Source organism: Calliopsis andreniformis, chromosome 12 (genome assembly GCF_051401765.1).
Source record: "Calliopsis andreniformis isolate RMS-2024a chromosome 12, iyCalAndr_principal, whole genome shotgun sequence".
In the NCBI taxonomy this organism is placed as follows: domain Eukaryota; kingdom Metazoa; phylum Arthropoda; class Insecta; order Hymenoptera; family Andrenidae; genus Calliopsis; species Calliopsis andreniformis.
In genome coordinates this window covers 3,199,590-3,216,364 of record NC_135073.1, presented here as the reverse complement: position 1 = coordinate 3,216,364, position 16,775 = coordinate 3,199,590, and the positions used below count along the sequence as shown (strand labels likewise).

The 16,775-nt window shown below is 27.5% G+C and overlaps 4 protein-coding genes across 4 annotated transcripts; 1 reads left to right on the top strand and 3 right to left on the bottom strand.

The window, feature by feature from the left end:
• Positions 1 to 572: 572 nt before the first annotated feature.
• Positions 573 to 6,129, bottom strand: LOC143185990 (uncharacterized). The gene is made up of 13 exons (XM_076389342.1): positions 6,084 to 6,129; positions 5,462 to 5,631; positions 5,091 to 5,369; positions 4,806 to 5,030; positions 4,523 to 4,714; positions 4,099 to 4,293; positions 3,844 to 3,977; positions 3,410 to 3,782; positions 3,101 to 3,322; positions 2,964 to 3,032; positions 2,764 to 2,816; positions 2,528 to 2,681; positions 573 to 2,394 (listed from the first exon to the last, which is right to left on the bottom strand). Exons 1-13 carry the CDS (start codon positions 6,127 to 6,129, stop codon positions 2,209 to 2,211), a joined length of 2,298 nt encoding a protein of 765 aa, XP_076245457.1. The 3' UTR covers positions 573 to 2,208.
• Positions 6,130 to 7,226: 1,097 nt separating this feature from the next.
• On the top strand, positions 7,227 to 9,666 carry Ostgamma (oligosaccharide transferase gamma subunit). The gene is made up of 8 exons (XM_076389028.1): positions 7,227 to 7,553; positions 7,787 to 7,965; positions 8,042 to 8,159; positions 8,246 to 8,386; positions 8,467 to 8,607; positions 8,696 to 8,846; positions 8,986 to 9,151; positions 9,374 to 9,666. Exons 1-8 carry the CDS (start codon positions 7,470 to 7,472, stop codon positions 9,387 to 9,389), a joined length of 996 nt encoding a protein of 331 aa, XP_076245143.1. The 5' UTR covers positions 7,227 to 7,469; the 3' UTR covers positions 9,390 to 9,666.
• A 36-nt stretch (positions 9,667 to 9,702) lies between these two features.
• Positions 9,703 to 11,839, bottom strand: LOC143185781 (polyprenal reductase). Its single transcript, XM_076389029.1, has 7 exons — positions 11,737 to 11,839; positions 11,170 to 11,419; positions 10,768 to 11,034; positions 10,549 to 10,697; positions 10,290 to 10,478; positions 9,931 to 10,226; positions 9,703 to 9,855 (listed from the first exon to the last, which is right to left on the bottom strand). Exons 3-7 carry the CDS (start codon positions 10,947 to 10,949, stop codon positions 9,763 to 9,765), a joined length of 909 nt encoding a protein of 302 aa, XP_076245144.1. The 5' UTR covers positions 10,950 to 11,034; positions 11,170 to 11,419; positions 11,737 to 11,839; the 3' UTR covers positions 9,703 to 9,762.
• Positions 11,840 to 12,712: 873 nt separating this feature from the next.
• On the bottom strand, positions 12,713 to 14,773 carry LOC143185779 (TNF receptor-associated factor 6). Its single transcript, XM_076389026.1, has 6 exons — positions 14,661 to 14,773; positions 14,398 to 14,457; positions 14,061 to 14,191; positions 13,648 to 13,957; positions 13,431 to 13,567; positions 12,713 to 13,348 (listed from the first exon to the last, which is right to left on the bottom strand). The coding sequence occupies exons 2-6, from the start codon at positions 14,452 to 14,454 to the stop codon at positions 12,751 to 12,753; spliced, it is 1,233 nt and encodes a 410-aa protein (XP_076245141.1). The 5' UTR covers positions 14,455 to 14,457; positions 14,661 to 14,773; the 3' UTR covers positions 12,713 to 12,750.
• Between the last annotated feature and the right edge of the window lie 2,002 nt (positions 14,774 to 16,775).

Here is a 16,775-nt window from a genome sequence, read left to right as displayed (position 1 = left end):
TTCAAGAAATCACGTAGGTAAATAAGATTGATGATTGATTGAAATTACGCAACTGATTAAATCCGAGAAAAAATGCGCGAAAAATTGACTCCGCTGAGCCATGGTTCAAAACTATGGATTAAGAAGGATACTCACAGAAGAATAAAGCACTGAAGGACGATCGACAAAAAGATCTGTTCTGCGATGACAAATTTAGTAATCTTCAGAACTATTTATAACTTCACAGTCTACTGAAATTATGATATTAATGAAATGAAAACTTTATCATTTCCATAAAATAATGAATGTAGCAGCAATTTCTAATCCATTATTATTTCATTAATATAAAAAATAATAATCTTGAGATTTAAACAAATTCACGGCATGTTAATTCTAATCATTTTTTACTTCTAAAACATATTCTTTTCTTCTTAATACTTAATCGTTCCTTAAATGCTGATGCTATTATGTACTTAAATGCAAATATTATGATATTTAAATATTTCATGATTGTAATTGTCGTAGAGAAATGTTTTAATGGATAATTGTAGAAATTATTTAACAAAATTTTTGTTTTGTTTGAAACAGTTTTTTTATTTATTTCTATTTCATTGTTAAATAATTACTGCTCTCTAGCTAGTCCATTTAACTATACTTTACTAGAACATTTAATGTTGGAAACTGGTGAATTCTCTTTGTTCTCAGAACTGTGTTCTAAGAACTAATAACGATTACTAATTAGTAATTAGTATTATCCTACTCTCGTGCATACTCATAAGCGATGTATTATCCAAAACAATGGACACACTAAGGCTTTCATATTCAAGAAAGTGGGTCACAAGAAGACTCCCTTTAAATCAAATTTTAAAAATTTCTCATTCTCAATAAAGAAGCAATATTAGAATATATTATTTAATCTATTATCCTATAATATCTTCACACTGGTATAAACTTAAGTTTATCAGATTTTTTCAAAAGTAGTAATGACATATTGAAAATGAAATACAGAACTAACTTTGCCATTACCGACAAACAAGACATTGAATCTTTAAAGCAGATGGCAAACTGTAATAGACAATAATGACGATTATATAATTGATTGAAAAATATAAACCTTTTTTTTCAAACTTGCTTCTGTATTGCATTTCAAATACGTCATTACTTATGGGAAAACCTAATACAAGGTAACTTCGATACCCCAAAAATTCCAAACGGACTTAGATAAACAGTCATTCTTATAAAAAGGCTTTTAAAAACCCATTAAATTTTTAGTTCAATCATTTTTTTGTATCTAATGCAATCTTCAAGATGCATAGGAAAATACGGAAACATATATTAACTTTTAAGGGAGGTTTTCACCCTAGCACAAAAACTAAAAAGTAGCAAAATAAAAGTTTACCCAATACTTCTCTTATTACTCCTTAAAAACCTACAAAGTTTAAAAAAAAAATCAGAGTTTCCGGAGTATTGAAGTTCGTTTACTAGCACAATATTGGGAAAATAGTGCATCTCACAAATTTTAAATATATTTTAAACTCTTCATATTGCATGAAAAATATAAATTCTATAACTAAACATTATCATCACAAATTATCAACAAATATAGCAATGAATAAAATTTTTCTAAATTTTGTACTTAATACATTTTCATTATAAACTAGAAAAATTAGAAAAATTAATTACGAAAATTAATTTTCAAGTCATATAGTAAACTTAACGCTCAAATATAGTACCTGAAAGAAATATAACGTGGTTTCAACTTGAACTTCTAAGTAGTTAAATTATTACAGCAAGATTCAGGTGCATCTACGATACTGCAGATCTTTGTATAAGAACATAGCGTTTGATGAATAACTGTAATCTATTTACTACTACGTTACTGCTGTATTTTTCTAGTAATTGTTTTTTTATATTTATTTTTATGCCTGAAAATCTTTAAAATATATACTGTAATGTAGGAACCGAATGATAGTGGAAATATTTCACCTTATCTTAAGGCAGGGCTGATAATACTTGTCTCACTAAAAAGTAGTCAAATTTGCTTCGGCACCCAAAATGTTTGAATTTTTAACAGTTCCTCAAATTTTACGACCACGCTATATTCTTTTAGGTCTTTACATAAAAATTACATACGAATAATTGTATTTGTAGCCATGTCAGCAATAATTTTTATTAGTATATATATATTTCTTTTCATTATAAATGAAAGTTATTATACCTATGTCACAACTATTCATTTCGACTTCTGAGAGGCGTTGATGCTTTTTGCGGAGAACAAAATGGTGTTGAGAGGACATTCTTTGAAAGTCCCAATGTATTTTCTTTTTCTTTACCAGGTACGCGTCTTTCTACTGCTTTTAGTTGTTCTATAATTTTTTGTTGCTGTTTTATTGTTCTTGCTTTAAGAACCATGTCCTAAAAAATACAGAATATTTTATTAGAGCGAATTTAGAACTTACATTAATATGCAAAACCGAAATGAATATTGTGGTATCATAAATAAAAACATTTCTTGCTTTTTGTTTACATTAAAGAAAGTTAAATGTACCTGTTCCAGTTGGTTAATTTTATCTTTCAACTGACTGACGTGTTTAATTCTTTGTCTATGATTTTGATGACCAACTAATTCAGCATACTTCTCACTAATCTCTTCATGATCTTTTCTAAGCTGCTCGTTATATTCAATAAGTTTTTTTACTTCTCTAAGTGATCGAAAATGAATTGATTATTTCGTTATCTAACAAATTTATGATAAGGATAGTTTTTATATAAAAACAGACTTACTCTTCGGCTGCTTCACGACGAGCTCTTTCCTCTTCAAGTAACTCAGTCTTATCCTATATAGAAACATTCGATAATACATTAATCGATTATAAATGTATTAATTTCTTTACAATTTGTTTAGAATTTATACACGGTTTATCGATTTATTTGTAAATACTATTTTCACATATGGAAGACATTTAATCGAAAATATCATTTACCTCTATGTCAGTTTTATTCTCTTGAAGATATTTAATTTTATCAGAAAGTTCTTCAATTTCAAAGCGTGCCTAAAAATGTCAAATAAAAGTGCTGTATTTGTTCAAAGGAATTTAATGTAGAACTTCTAAAAATGTACCTTTTCTAAAGTAACTTTATATTTTGCAGATTGTTTCTCTAATAATTCATTAACCTCATCGAAAGCTGTATTACTTTCTTTTAGCTGATCATTTAGCCTACTGTTGAGCAATTGCATTTTTGAAAGCTCTAGTTCTTGATGATCATTTCTTTCCTCCAACTTAAGTAACGTATCTTGCATTTCATTAATTCGATTAGCCATCTTATGCAGTTGATTTTGCATCTAATATATCAAATTAAATATCGATTAATTCTATTATTTTAGAATAATATCCTATCTAAAATATTTGAAGAATAAAAATAAACATACATTAACAATTTGAGTTGCCTTCGCATCATCATCAGCTTGCAAATTTGCCAATTGTTCAGCTGCTTTTTTTTCCAAATCTTCAATTTTGGCTTCAAATACAGTTTTAAGTGAATCTATTTCGCCTGAACTTTCAGTCTCCAGTTGATTAACTAATCCTTTTTTAGCGTCTAACTCTTCCATTAAAGCGTGTACTTGCACATGTACCATTTCTGAGTTATTATGCATTATGTTCAATAAATCACGATACTCATTTATGCAACTTTCACCGTGTTCTAATTCATGTTGGAGTCTTTCTACTTCAACATTGTTTTGCATCAAACGTTTAACTAAAGCAGCAACTGATGCTTGATTTTCGGCCATTACTACTTCAAACCTAAGTAATATTTTAATATATTAGTAAATGTACATATGTACAAATAAATAGCTACAAATACCTCTTTCTTCTAGCCACCATCTCGGTTGCTTCTGATCGAATTTGATCTTTCAGAGCTTTTAGTTCTTCTTTTTTTTCTATTAACGTGGTTTCCGTTCGGTCAAGTTCCATTTGTAAGCTCTGTCCAAAACTCTCCTAAATTTTACAAATAAATTTGTTCAAATCTTATCAATTTAATATAAATTTTTATAAAATAACATTACATGAGCTTATATATACTTATATATTTATTCTGTTTATGTGTAATATTAGGTACCTGTGTTTCTACTGAAGACTTCAAAGTTTCCAGAATTGTAGAGAGTTTGGCAATTTCAGTATCTTTTTGTGCAAGTTTTTTATCTAATACTGCTCGTTCCATTTCTACTCGTACTAAACATGCTTCATATCTTTCCGTAGTAAGCCGCATTTCGTTTTCTACAGTAGTCTTTGCTTCCATAATCATTGCATTTATCTACACCAATAAGATTGCATTGCAAATTAAGTAAAAGTGCTCTTGATGAGGAGCACAAAATCCTTAGTACTTAATTCAGATATAAAAAACATAGAAACTACACAACAAAAATTTTAGATAAACTTTGAAAGAAAAAATGATGAAAATTTAACAGTAAAAACTCAAAACGATCAAAAGAAACATGCTGTCAATGATGTTTCATATTTTTATGTGTATGCGACTTACTTACTTTTGCATTACTTTCAATGATTACTGTTTTTAGTTCTTCTTTGCAGTTGGCCAATGCACCAGTCAAATTATGAATTGTAGAATTAAGTTCAGACTTTTCCTGTTCCAATAAAGTAACTTCGTTTTTATGATTTTTTGTCAACTTTTCCAATTTTATTTTGAATTCTTCAATTTCTGTCTCAAGACTATGAATCTGTAAATCACAGTGAGTGATTATAACAATAATTATGACAAAATCAATTTATAATTTATTCAAAATTTAATTTGTATTACAGTTTACTTACTTTTTCCTTACTTGCATGCCTTTCATTGGTCAATTCTAATTCTAATGCAGCTATCCTTTTTATAAAATCTTCAATTTGGATTTTCAAATCGTTTTCTGCAGCTATTCTGGCTTGTATTTCACGCTCTTTTTCTTCTGAAACCTCTAATAACTGAGAACGAAGACGCCCTATCTCAACTTGGTGTTTTTCGTCATAACAATTCAAAATTTCTTGTTGCATTGTAGCCTATAAATAGAAATCTTAAATAAATATTCTAATTTAAATTTAAATGAAGTATTCTATTACCATTGTTTCTAAGTCTCTTTTGTGTTGCTTTTCTGTTTCTGCTTGTTTTTTATGTGCATCCTCCAGTTGTGATTCTAACTTCTTTACTTCTTCTTTCATATATTCAATATGTTTCTCATGTTCCTGTATAGTTACATTTTTATTTGAGCATTCAACCTGTAAATCTGCTAATTGATGCTGTGATTTATATTCTAACTTTTTATTGCCAGAGGAAACACGTGGACATTGTTTTACTTTCGAACATGATCTTGAAGGAGTTTTTTTCCTGGGAAGCTGTGGCTAATGAATATGGTATTTATATTTAATTTTTATTTAATCATTTGATATCGTTGATGAATTATGTTTAAACTCTTCAAATATAAATGGTTTACCGTTCTAAAACTTGCAGCTACATGACTCATACTTTTAGTACAGATTGATTCATCATATTCTGCACTAGCTATACTTCGGTCATCATGAAATCTTTCAGATTTTTCAATGACAAGACCTTTAACTTTCACATCAAATTTTGGATCATACGACCCTGGTGCAGGCACGTCATCTGTAAAATTTTTTTTAGTGAAAATACAGAAACTTTATTTTTAAATTAGGTGTTTAATGCTACCAAACATAACATAGTTTACAACACATTATAAATTGCTTACTGATCAAAATCACAGTTATTATTTTAGTATATTTATCTATAATTTACACAAATTACATTACTTATTACTAACATATTTAATACAGAAAAATTACTTTAAATGTTTTCAAAAATCTTTTATAAAAATGAAAGCTGAAATATTTTTGTAAATGATACTACATATACTATATAACAAAATATTTCAAAACCTCTATGTGACTATTCAAAAACTATCTATTTCATATTTTATTGTATCTATCACCATATAAATACATCCACAAAACAGAAAGATACATCTTATTTACGCTATATATTTGACACATGTATAACAATATAAAATACAGAAACAACAAAAATACATATGTACTTACTTTCACATTCATTAAATCTTTGAATTCTTGCTTTTGAAAATGACATTGTTGAATATTTGCAACGTAAACAACAGAAAAAACGTTGTGAATAATTTGCTATTTAACACTAACAAGTACACGACAAGTTTCAGCAAATGCAATGCTCGATATACGGTCTCTGCTTTGGATCCAAATGCATACAATAAATAAAGGGAAACTGTTGTTATACGTGTCTTTCTTAAATATCTCTTCGAGCGGAATGCTGCATCAGTTTTGCTGATTTGAAATGACGGTTACCCAAAACAGTAGTTAGAATAGTAACGAATCAGAGTAGAGGCGTTGCATGATGACCAATCAGACGAATGTGTCTGCTATTTAAAATCAGTAACGTAATAAAAATTACGATCACCTTATTCCTACAGTTAGAAAATGTGCACATTTAAAAAAAATGTTTTATTTTATTCAAAAATACTTAAATACTTATTTTAAGTATAGATGTACCAAAGGTTTTGAATAAATATTTGTTTGCGACAAATACACAGATATACTCTGAACTTTATTTTCTAAAAACAGGTTAGATGGTTTCCATTTGTGACTAAGATAAGCATGAAAAATTTTCAGTTGCTCAATCTCGAATATTTTTTATTAATGCAAATCATAACACATTAATAATAATAATAGTAATAATAATAGTAATAATTAATCCATTTTTTCGTAAATACAGTTCCAATCGATGAAACAAATTTGCATTTTTTGCCGCTATAATACTCTTTTGCGACGAACTTCACATTTCACGAACTTTGCTCTGAACTGACTTTTATGCATATACCATTTATATTTTTCTAATGTGTTTATTGTCGTTGAATTTATTATTGTCCACTATAACAAATACTAATAACAAATAAATAAAAAACGTTATAGTTAAATTTAAAAAAAATATAATTTAACATTCATGTCTTCGAAAAGAATGCAAATAAAAATATTCTGATTTATGAAAATTATGCAGAATTAAATATAAGTTAACTTATGTTTAATATAGCTGATTTGTAAAATTTAAAAACAATCCTGAAACTTTATACTTTATGACGACAGTTAATGTGGGTCACCCTGTATATACGTACATATAGAAATAGTGTCAAATATTTAGCCAAATACAGCCAAATATTAACGCAGCAAAATATTCAACTTTTTTATGAATATACCGAAAAATAATTTATATCAAAACCTGTCTATGTATTTTATGATTGTTTCAATATTCGTTACGCATTGTCAAAGTGTGGTATCCAGGGGAATCCACACGTCAAATGCCACGTTGTATCGAATAAGCTCTCCTCGAACACATATGTATGTGCGATAACGCATTCTTTGGTAGAAGATCTTTTGTAACGCCATCAATTACAATTATTTATGATGGATTATAAAATATATATTACACTTTTGGGTCTTATTCTGAGTTTGAACTACGTTTGCTGTCAGTACAGGACGAAAAATGTAAGAATTCATTGACATCTCATGTGTATACCTTGTTTATACAAAACGCCGAACGGATTTTTTAATGTATATGATCTATATAATTTGAGAAATATTTAATAAAATAAGTACAATAAGCAAATTTTATCATTGTTCATAAGTATTTTTATGTTTTATAGTTATTCAATAAAAGAGAAATTAACTTAACCTAAATATATGCGAGTTCTAAAGTTCGAATTACTTGTGTATTTTAGACTCAAGGTACGTCTTTGTCAGACCGTGTGCAACAATTAACAGAGTTAGCTCTTACCAGACCTGTAATAAAATTTAATGGCGCAAAGTTTAAAGAATATGTCAGGACTACACCAAGAAATTATTCTGTCGTGGTAATGTTTACTGCAATGGCACCGCAAAGACAGTGCCAAATATGCAGGTAGATTTAAATTTTACTTATCTTAGAAGAACGTTAAATTGTATTATAATGTCTTGATACATTTATGCTTTTTTAGGCATGCAAAAGATGAATTTGTGATTGTAGCAAATTCATTCAGATACTTACAAGCTCATTCAAAAAAATTATTCTTTGCAACTGTAGATTTTGATGAAGGGTCAGATGTATTTCAAATGGTATGCAAACTATTTTATATTTGCAAATATATGTTTACATTATATATATTTATAAATATCTTTGAAAGTCAACTTTTTTTAATTAGATGCGATTAAATACTGCTCCAGTATATATGCATTTTCCACCAAAGGGAAAACCAAAACCTGCGGATACTATGGATATCCAAAGAGTAGGATTTGGAGCAGAAGCAATTGCAAAATGGATATCTGAACGTACTGATATTCAGGTAATTGCTTATTCATATTCTTACAAAGAACTTAATAGATGTAAAACAAAAGTTGTATAATATTTTTGAATATGTTATAGATTAGAATATTTAGACCTCCAAATTATTCTGGAACAGTAGCTATAATAATGTTATTAATTCTTATTGGAGGATTTTTGTATCTGAGACGTAATAATTTGGACTTTATTTACAATAAAACGATTTGGGGACTTGGTGCACTGGTAATATATAACTAAATTAAGTAATAAGTCTGAAACATAAATTTAAAAATTATAAAACAATGTGCTTTAATGTGATTATTTGATATAGTTCTTTACTCTTACAATGATATCTGGACAAATGTGGAACCATATACGAGGACCACCATTTATACATAAATCACCTGATGGAAATGTAGCTTACATTCACGCTTCTTCTCAAGGTCAATTTATTTTAGAAACATACATTGTCATGGTTTTGAGTATCCTTTTCATAAATAAATGCTTTGTTTTAACTATGGATCAAAAATATACATACTTGGAAAATATCAGCAAATTAAAAGCAATTTGAGTATATTTCTACGATATTATACAATATTTTCCTTAATGAGATGTAATTAGATGGAGCAGTAGTATTAGGTATGATTTTAATGACAGAAGCTGCATCACGTAAAGGTGATGTGAAAAAACGACGAATATTTGCTGCTATAGGTACAGGATTAGTTGCCATTTTCTTTAGCCTCCTATTGTCAATATTTAGGAATAAAGCACAAGGATATCCATACAGGTATGTTAAATTAAAATGAAATTTCATACTTAATTAAAAGGACTATATTGGATTATATTCTCTTGCTTTATATTATTACTATATTGGAGTATATTAATATATTCATTGTTTTCAATTTATGTATAAAATTTCAATGAGTATAATAATATACTCCACATTTTATACTTTTTTAAGAATCGATATTACATTGTATCTTAGAGAGGAATGATTTTTCTGTTTCAGCTTACTATTCAGATAAATAGAGAAGTATAGAAAATAATCATTTCTGTATATTGCAAAGAGAACTTTTTACTTGCCCATTGAAATTAAAAAATTAGGCTGCATGCGAAGAAGGATTTGAACATCATAATTTAGCCTGCAATCATTGTTAAAACTGTTGTATCATAATTATAATTTGATCAATTTGTTTGTACGTGATGTAGAAAAAATATTTAAAACCACTATTCATTATTGCAAATTATTTAAAATATTAAATACATATATATTTCTAAAATAAAAAACATTTTTTATTTGAATTATTGATGTTATTTTCCATAAATTTATTTATACATACTATCTGTAAACATTTTTATAAATATGAATAATAAATTATACATTACATTTATTAATACTTAAAAGAGGTACGGAATTAAAATTTTACGAGATGTTGGATAATTCTTAAACGTTTGTAAATACCATTTGTGTGTTAATACAGCAGTGCTTATCTGTGTAAGAGAAATGTAGATTATTACGAGAATACATAATTCATATATTAAGAATACTTTACAAAATAATTATACCTGATTTACTAAAACCCAAAGTAAAACACAATGAAATGTGATACTTTTCCACAAGATTATCGAAAGTGTTAAATAAATAATCATTTCCGTTATGTGCAATGCTCCTGATACATATTCAAACAGACCACCATGTGGTATTTTATATACTGCAGAATTAGTTTTATTGCCTTTGTCTTTTCGTAAACTCCGAAGAATGTAATTTGCTTTGAGTTGAGTATAAGATGAGAGTATAAAAATAATTGCACAAGCTAATTGAATGTACGTAATATTCTGCCAAGAAAAATTTCCTTCAGAACCTATGTAAACAATTTTTTAATGTAGGAAGTGCTTAAATTCGATTAAATAATTTCAGAAATTACCTTCAACAAATCCTATAGATTCACCTATAACACATAAAAAAGTTCCAATATAATGATAAAATCCAACTAGATAATGAGAAATGTTTATCATTTTGTTACTAAAGATATTCACACATTGTGTCTCATAGAATCGTTTCCAGCAATGTAAACACAAAAGTAATGTAGCCAAGAATGTGCTTTCAGGTGACACTAAAATCATGAATGTCAAATAAGAAATAAAATTTATATGGAAAGTTTCATTAGATTCTTTATACTGTACCTAGGGGTTGTCTATTTTCGCCTAAGGTGGCATTTAATATCCATATAATAGTTTCAGGAATATTGCCATTCAAGAAATATTTATAAATACAAAGGTATAATATACAACTTGAAGTGGGTGCAGCAAAAATGTAGAAATGTTTAAACCATCTGAAATGTTATGTACTTGTTATATTTAAAATTCTAATACTTATTGACATGTCATAGTGTTATTACTTACCGTTTAGGCACTTCTATTTGTGCTATGATTGGTTCATAAACATTACACGAAAATTTGCCGTAACGAAAGAAACGGCTTAATAAAACAGGTAAATATGATTCTACATAATTAATTAATAACCCAAGAATAGCAGTGAATACAGTAGAAAAAATAAATAAAAAACGTATAATATTTACTTGCATTTTACAATATAAAAACGTAACTTAGATCTTGCTTATACTTAGGCAGATTTTCTACAATTATTCCACTTTCTCAGATATCAGGCTACTGTAACAGTTTAAATGATAAATAGAATATATATGTTATTTTACAATTAATATAAGTAAATTCTGAGCATTTTAGAAGTTATATAATACAATATATACATAGTACAATTTTATTTACATATAAAACGTTACTTACACCAAACCATATACAACTAAATAAATCATTCTTACTATTTCTTCTTAAATTATTCATACTACAAGTTATCTCAGGTCCAAATATGATAAAGAGGAAATATATGTAAAATTAATGAATTTCTCAATGAACATACTTTTATGCCATACTTTCATTCTGTCTCTTGGATCAATTTTTTTTAAAAGTACATATTTACACAATTATAGACCAAAGTTAACTTTCAGCAGTATTGCATTCTACTAATAAAATTACCCTATTTAAAAAATATTAATCATTTATTTTCATCACATAACAAAAGGACGGATTCTGTTTCATTACATACAGTATAGTATAAAAATTACATATTTACAAGACAGACTAAAATTATATGAATATAAGTAAAACTGTCTTCTTTGCTAAAGTAAATTGAAATAAATGTATTCATCTTGAGCGATACTTCAACTTAGTAAACAAACGACTTAAAACATGAAAGAAATATGAATGTTCTTAATCGTGACAAGATATCAGGTCATTGTATAAGTAATATTACGTTAACGTATGCAAATTTGAAATGCTAGAAAATGGAATTACCATATCTATTCATTAACAATATGTCGTTCGTTGTTTTTTAGAACTATATTCCCCTCCTTCAAAAACTGATGAATTGCTTCTTCACAAATTCGTTGAAGTTTTGTTATAAAATAGTCACTTGTTATTTTGATTAGATCCTCAGTTGTATTAACATTTTTACTCTTTATAACACTTTATAATGATTGAAATAAATGAAGACCCATCTTTGTCAGCTCTAGAGTATAAAATGTTACTATATAAGACTAAGTATACTCAATTATACGTTTTTATTTTATTGAAAGTTGTATTCGCGGCGTGCAACCGAACACTTATAGTGAAGTAGAATTCCCTTCCAAATCGTTGTTATTTATATTATTATTTACTGCTATCTGTAATCTTAGTTTTAAATATTCAACGTGTAAAAGTTTAGAATGACTTAAGAATTATCAGAAGTCCTTGATCGACTTTATGTCGCTCGATAAATAGCGATTAAAATTTTTTGAACATTAATGTTCTTGCATTCAAAAAGTTCCATACATCTTACAATTGTTTTTAGCAGCGATTACGGTATCATTTCTTGCGTTCGTAGTTCGTATACATTTACGTATTTTATTATCTATTATATATACGTACACGTATTTTTCTTAAACATAAAATGCTGTAAACGATAAATTCAATTATTGAATTCAAACTGACATAGGTGTCCTGAGTCAGTACAGGCACTGAAAAATCCACAAACAATTTTAATTTAAACAAAATTTACAAGAGGTGACATTAATTATGAAGTGACCTAACATATAAAGATTTAATGAAATCACCATAGAAATCTTACTTTTTGCTTTTAACTTAGAGATGTTACGATAAAATGTTATTTCAAAATTATATTAAATTAAAAAATATTAACGGTTCAATTCGACCTCGAATGTTATTGACTCATTATCTCACACTATCAGTTATCTAGTCTTTCATGTATACATAGAAAGAAACTGTTGAGTCTCAAATAAAAAATTAACTGAAGTAATCGACAATATTTTATTAAATAGGTATTCTATATCGATCTTGTACACGAACTTCTATTCTAAAGATTAAACAATCATTATTTAAAAAATCTGGTAAATCTCTTATTCGTACGAATTCTGTATAGCCAAAACTACGTTTATTTAATTCACACACTGGCTTTCTAAATGCTTCAAGATCTGGTCTCGATGATGTCATTTCTCGTATATCTTTGTTTGAATCGCATGGATTTACCAAAATAAAGCACATTGTACCATTAAATGGCCAATCTAAACCATCATCATTTTCTGATTTCATTATATGCAGAAGTAATGATAAAAATTCAGAATCTTTAGAAGATACATTAATTCTAGCGCAAATCTTATACCCATTAGGACTAGTATAAAACCCAGGACTATAGAACATTCTTAATGGATCATTTATCATACTTTCAAGTTTCTCATGAAAAGATTGTAATCTCCAAATATAAACACCGTTACAGCTACGCAAAAACATTTCTTCTTGATTAAATTGTAAAGAAGTCTGTAATGTTGTAAGTTGGCTTTTTTGATTGGCAACAGTTATGGACAGTTCTCTGTTTTGTTGTTCCAACACCACTATTCTTTCATACAGACTCCTACAAAAGAGAGTAACATTCAACATTTTTTTGAAACTGTCTATGGAATGATCAATTTTGTATGACGAATCATAAAATTTACTTTAACAATTGCTGCCATTCTGATGATGGTTCTGTTTTTTCTGAAGATGTACATTTTGGCGGTGGATCCCACATCCTAGACTCAGCAACTACTGCATTAGTATTAACAGATAGTCGTGGTAATGTTTTTAAAATCATCTATAAAGTAGATAGGTAGTAGTCTGTAGTAGTAGTATGTTACTGAGAAATGTAACTGTGTTAAAAAAGATATAACTAACAGTTAAATGAAGATTCATATTTGTTTCTAAATGTGAATGCAAATCTTCTTCTGTACAAAAGACTTCTATACATCCAATGCTTTTAAATTGACAGTAAATGTTTTCTGAATCTGGGAGCTTTTTTTTATATATACATTCAGTTACGTGCACTTCCATATCCACTGGTGATAATTTAATCTCACAACCAAATTGTTGATAAGGACAAGGTGTACGTTGCTGTGATATCTCTCTGCTCGTATATAAATCTCTGAATAAGTCACTTTCAGATTTCAATGGTTGACTATCAACTGGACAACAAGCTCCTTCCTTTCTACAAATGAAAATTGTGCGCCAAATATAAATTGTATATGTAATAGGTTGTGTATATATATATGTATATATATATGTTAATTTTACAATGGAATATAACTTACTGAAGCCAAGTGTATATACATTGCGAACAGAACTTATGACCACAAGATGTTAAAACTGGATCGCGTAGCCAAGTTAAACAAATAGGACATTCAAATCTAGGTTCAAGGTATTCTTTCATACCATTATCACACTTGTATATAGTAGTTGAGTTATACCAGACAAGCGAAAAATAAAAATTGTGTTAACACAAATTGTAAAGCAAAGCTGTTTTAGAGATATATTACAATATATGTAATGTAACAAAATCCGTTTGTAATAATAAGTCAGATGAAATATGAATATAATATTGGTAACAACGTCAATAATTTTAGTTTTAATAAAATGAGATATACATACGAGAACATTTTCTCCCCCATCTGATATATCTTTCTTGATATTATTCATTTGAGCCATTACCTATAGGAATATCCATAATTATAAAATCAACTGATTATCTTAAAACACTGTACATATCTACTGATTTATGGAAGTTTGAATATATGCAAAGACGAATATAAATTATACTATACACGTAAGCTTATAATAGAATATAACTGTAATTTAATTTATATAAAATTAATTGTTAGTTTATTAGAGATTAAATTTACTTTGATAATTACTTGATTAAATATTAATTAATTAGTCAATCTAAATACTCAAATACTTTTATAACTTTTATATGCTTATTTGTAACAAACATTTTGTGATTAATAAATCCAATGTTGGTTTTCGCAATAATCATAATATAATTCGTTTATTTATTTTACATAATAGCTGTGACGGTATATTAGAAAGTTCAAATGAATTTATATCCTGTTAGTTAGGTTTTTTGTACAAAAGTTTAAAAATGGTTAGGCTCAGATATCAAATGTTTAAAATATTTTCATATGATCAAATTACTGATAATGTATATATTACATTTATAAAATTCGTAACTTATTTGGATTTACAAATTTCGTACTGAAGCACAAGCATTGCACTACAATCAAGTGAATCAGCTACAATTTACAATGAACTAAGTATAATGTCGTAGTTCAACTGTTGTAGATCGTAGTTCCACTAACCCATACTTCTGTTTTTTAGTAATAAGATAATACATACGTATAGTGTATGTACAAATGCGAGCATTTAAGTAAATATTGTTTTAAGCAGAACATATTAAATTCAAGAACTTACACAGGACGTTTCCATCAAAGAATTCCGATGACAGTCCATTCAATAAGCTTTCCATTATATGTATACTTGCGTCTATAGTGACGCCAGTGGAAACACTAACGGTACAGTACTGTTTATAAAAAAAGGATTCTGTAAAATTAAAGAAGAAAGAATTCTGGTTACATATCTGTTGAATGTAAACACAATATGTTAAAAATAAATTTTATTTCAATAATTTTTTTTACGTTTTGTGACGTAACAACGACTACCTCGATGACTAAATTATTTAAAAAAACTTCTTGGGAGATATTAAATTGTAGCGAATCTAATGTTAATCTATTAAATGTAAACGTTTAATTTGAAAGCGAGATTTCCTATTGTTTGTATCACAACCGGTATTAATGATTCGAAGTGAAATAAGATTGCAACGTTACCGATGGTAGGAATTAAAATTAAATAGAATAAAACAGCGTGTATTCAATTACCATTTTATTTTACGATTCATTTCAACAAAATTGTTGGATTATTTCCATTTACACACATATCACTCATTTGCTTTAGTTCAACACATATAGATGTGTAGAATGTATAATATCGATGATCGTGAACATAAAGTAGAACATTCGATTCGATGTTAGCTGAAACGATTTATTTAGAATCAATGAATCTAAATATTAAGTGTCGAAGTTTTTAACTATTACAAATAAATATAAATTGTCTAAAACTAAGCAATTGAAACTCTCTGTTTGGAAATAAGAAAATTTGTTACTAAATCATGTTTAATCTTAATTTTCATGCTTGGTAATATTGCAGTTTCAGATTCATGAATAAAATGACGCAAAGTTATAAAGCTGTTTTACGTATTGGCAAAAACTCATGGCAAAAACCGGTCAGCCCCATTTTTAAAAATTCAGCAATATTAACAAGAAACTATTGAATACTAAAATACATTAAAATCTTCAGAAAAAGTCGTTTTTGCTAAGAAATAATGTTGACTAGTTTTTGCATTAAGCTCTTCAATTATAACTTTATCGATAAAAAAATCCACTAAACTTTCTTATGTACAATCAGTACAGTTTTATGTAAATTCAAACACGATCTTATAGTAGAAATAATTATATAAATTCATCAAAATATTAAAACTCTCAGTAGATTTTTACGCAGTAGACTTTAATACTAAAAATAAAAATAAAAATAAAAATTTTCGATGTATTATATTAAAATGCCTATTTTTATGCTTTTTTTTATATTTAACACTGAATATTCATAAAAATTCTAGAATTACAAGTACAAGTGTAACTGATTAATAGAAGTCAAGGAACTGAACCGACATCTATTTGCTTCAATTGCAACTCAATAATTACAAAAGAACACATATTGCTCCATTGCTTGAAATACAATAATTAAATAGGGAAATTTATTTAAAATTAAACCATTACTAAAAGAGAACAGAGAATTTCATCAAGTTTTTAAAACGTACAAGTCAAATTAATGTCAAAAGTAATTTAAATTAGTTCAATGACTAATAACGAAGAAATTGATACGATTTAAAACATAAGGAAAAAAAAGGAACGGAAAAG

What these genes read in the sequence shown, in the direction of transcription:
- LOC143185990 (XM_076389342.1), bottom strand. Translation starts at nt 6,129, where the DNA reads ATGTCATTTTCAAAAGCAAGAATTCAAAGATTTAATGAATGTGAAA. An exon ending in ATAAAGTTACTTTAGAAAAG is followed by an intron (nt 3,033 to 3,100) that starts GTACATTTTTAG and finishes TGACATTTTTAG; the next exon opens with GCACGCTTTGAAATTGAAGA. An exon ending in AAATTAACCAACTGGAACAG is followed by an intron (nt 2,395 to 2,527) that starts GTACATTTAACT and finishes TGTATTTTTTAG; the next exon opens with GACATGGTTCTTAAAGCAAG.
- Ostgamma (XM_076389028.1), top strand. Translation starts at nt 7,470, where the DNA reads ATGATGGATTATAAAATATATATTACACTTTTGGGTCTTATTCTGAGT. An exon ending in GGTCAGATGTATTTCAAATG is followed by an intron (nt 8,160 to 8,245) that starts GTATGCAAACTA and finishes TTTTTTAATTAG; the next exon opens with ATGCGATTAAATACTGCTCC. An exon ending in ATACATTGTCATGGTTTTGA is followed by an intron (nt 8,847 to 8,985) that starts GTATCCTTTTCA and finishes AGATGTAATTAG; the next exon opens with ATGGAGCAGTAGTATTAGGT.
- LOC143185781 (XM_076389029.1), bottom strand. Translation starts at nt 10,949, where the DNA reads ATGCAAGTAAATATTATACGTTTTTTATTTATTTTTTCTACTGTATTC. An exon ending in CGAAAATAGACAACCCCTAG is followed by an intron (nt 10,479 to 10,548) that starts GTACAGTATAAA and finishes TCATGATTTTAG; the next exon opens with TGTCACCTGAAAGCACATTC. An exon ending in ATCTATAGGATTTGTTGAAG is followed by an intron (nt 10,227 to 10,289) that starts GTAATTTCTGAA and finishes TTGTTTACATAG; the next exon opens with GTTCTGAAGGAAATTTTTCT.
- LOC143185779 (XM_076389026.1), bottom strand. Translation starts at nt 14,454, where the DNA reads ATGGCTCAAATGAATAATATCAAGAAAGATATATCAGATGGGGGAGAA. An exon ending in ATGGGGGAGAAAATGTTCTC is followed by an intron (nt 14,192 to 14,397) that starts GTATGTATATCT and finishes ACTATATACAAG; the next exon opens with TGTGATAATGGTATGAAAGA. An exon ending in TGTATATACACTTGGCTTCA is followed by an intron (nt 13,958 to 14,060) that starts GTAAGTTATATT and finishes TTTCATTTGTAG; the next exon opens with AAAGGAAGGAGCTTGTTGTC.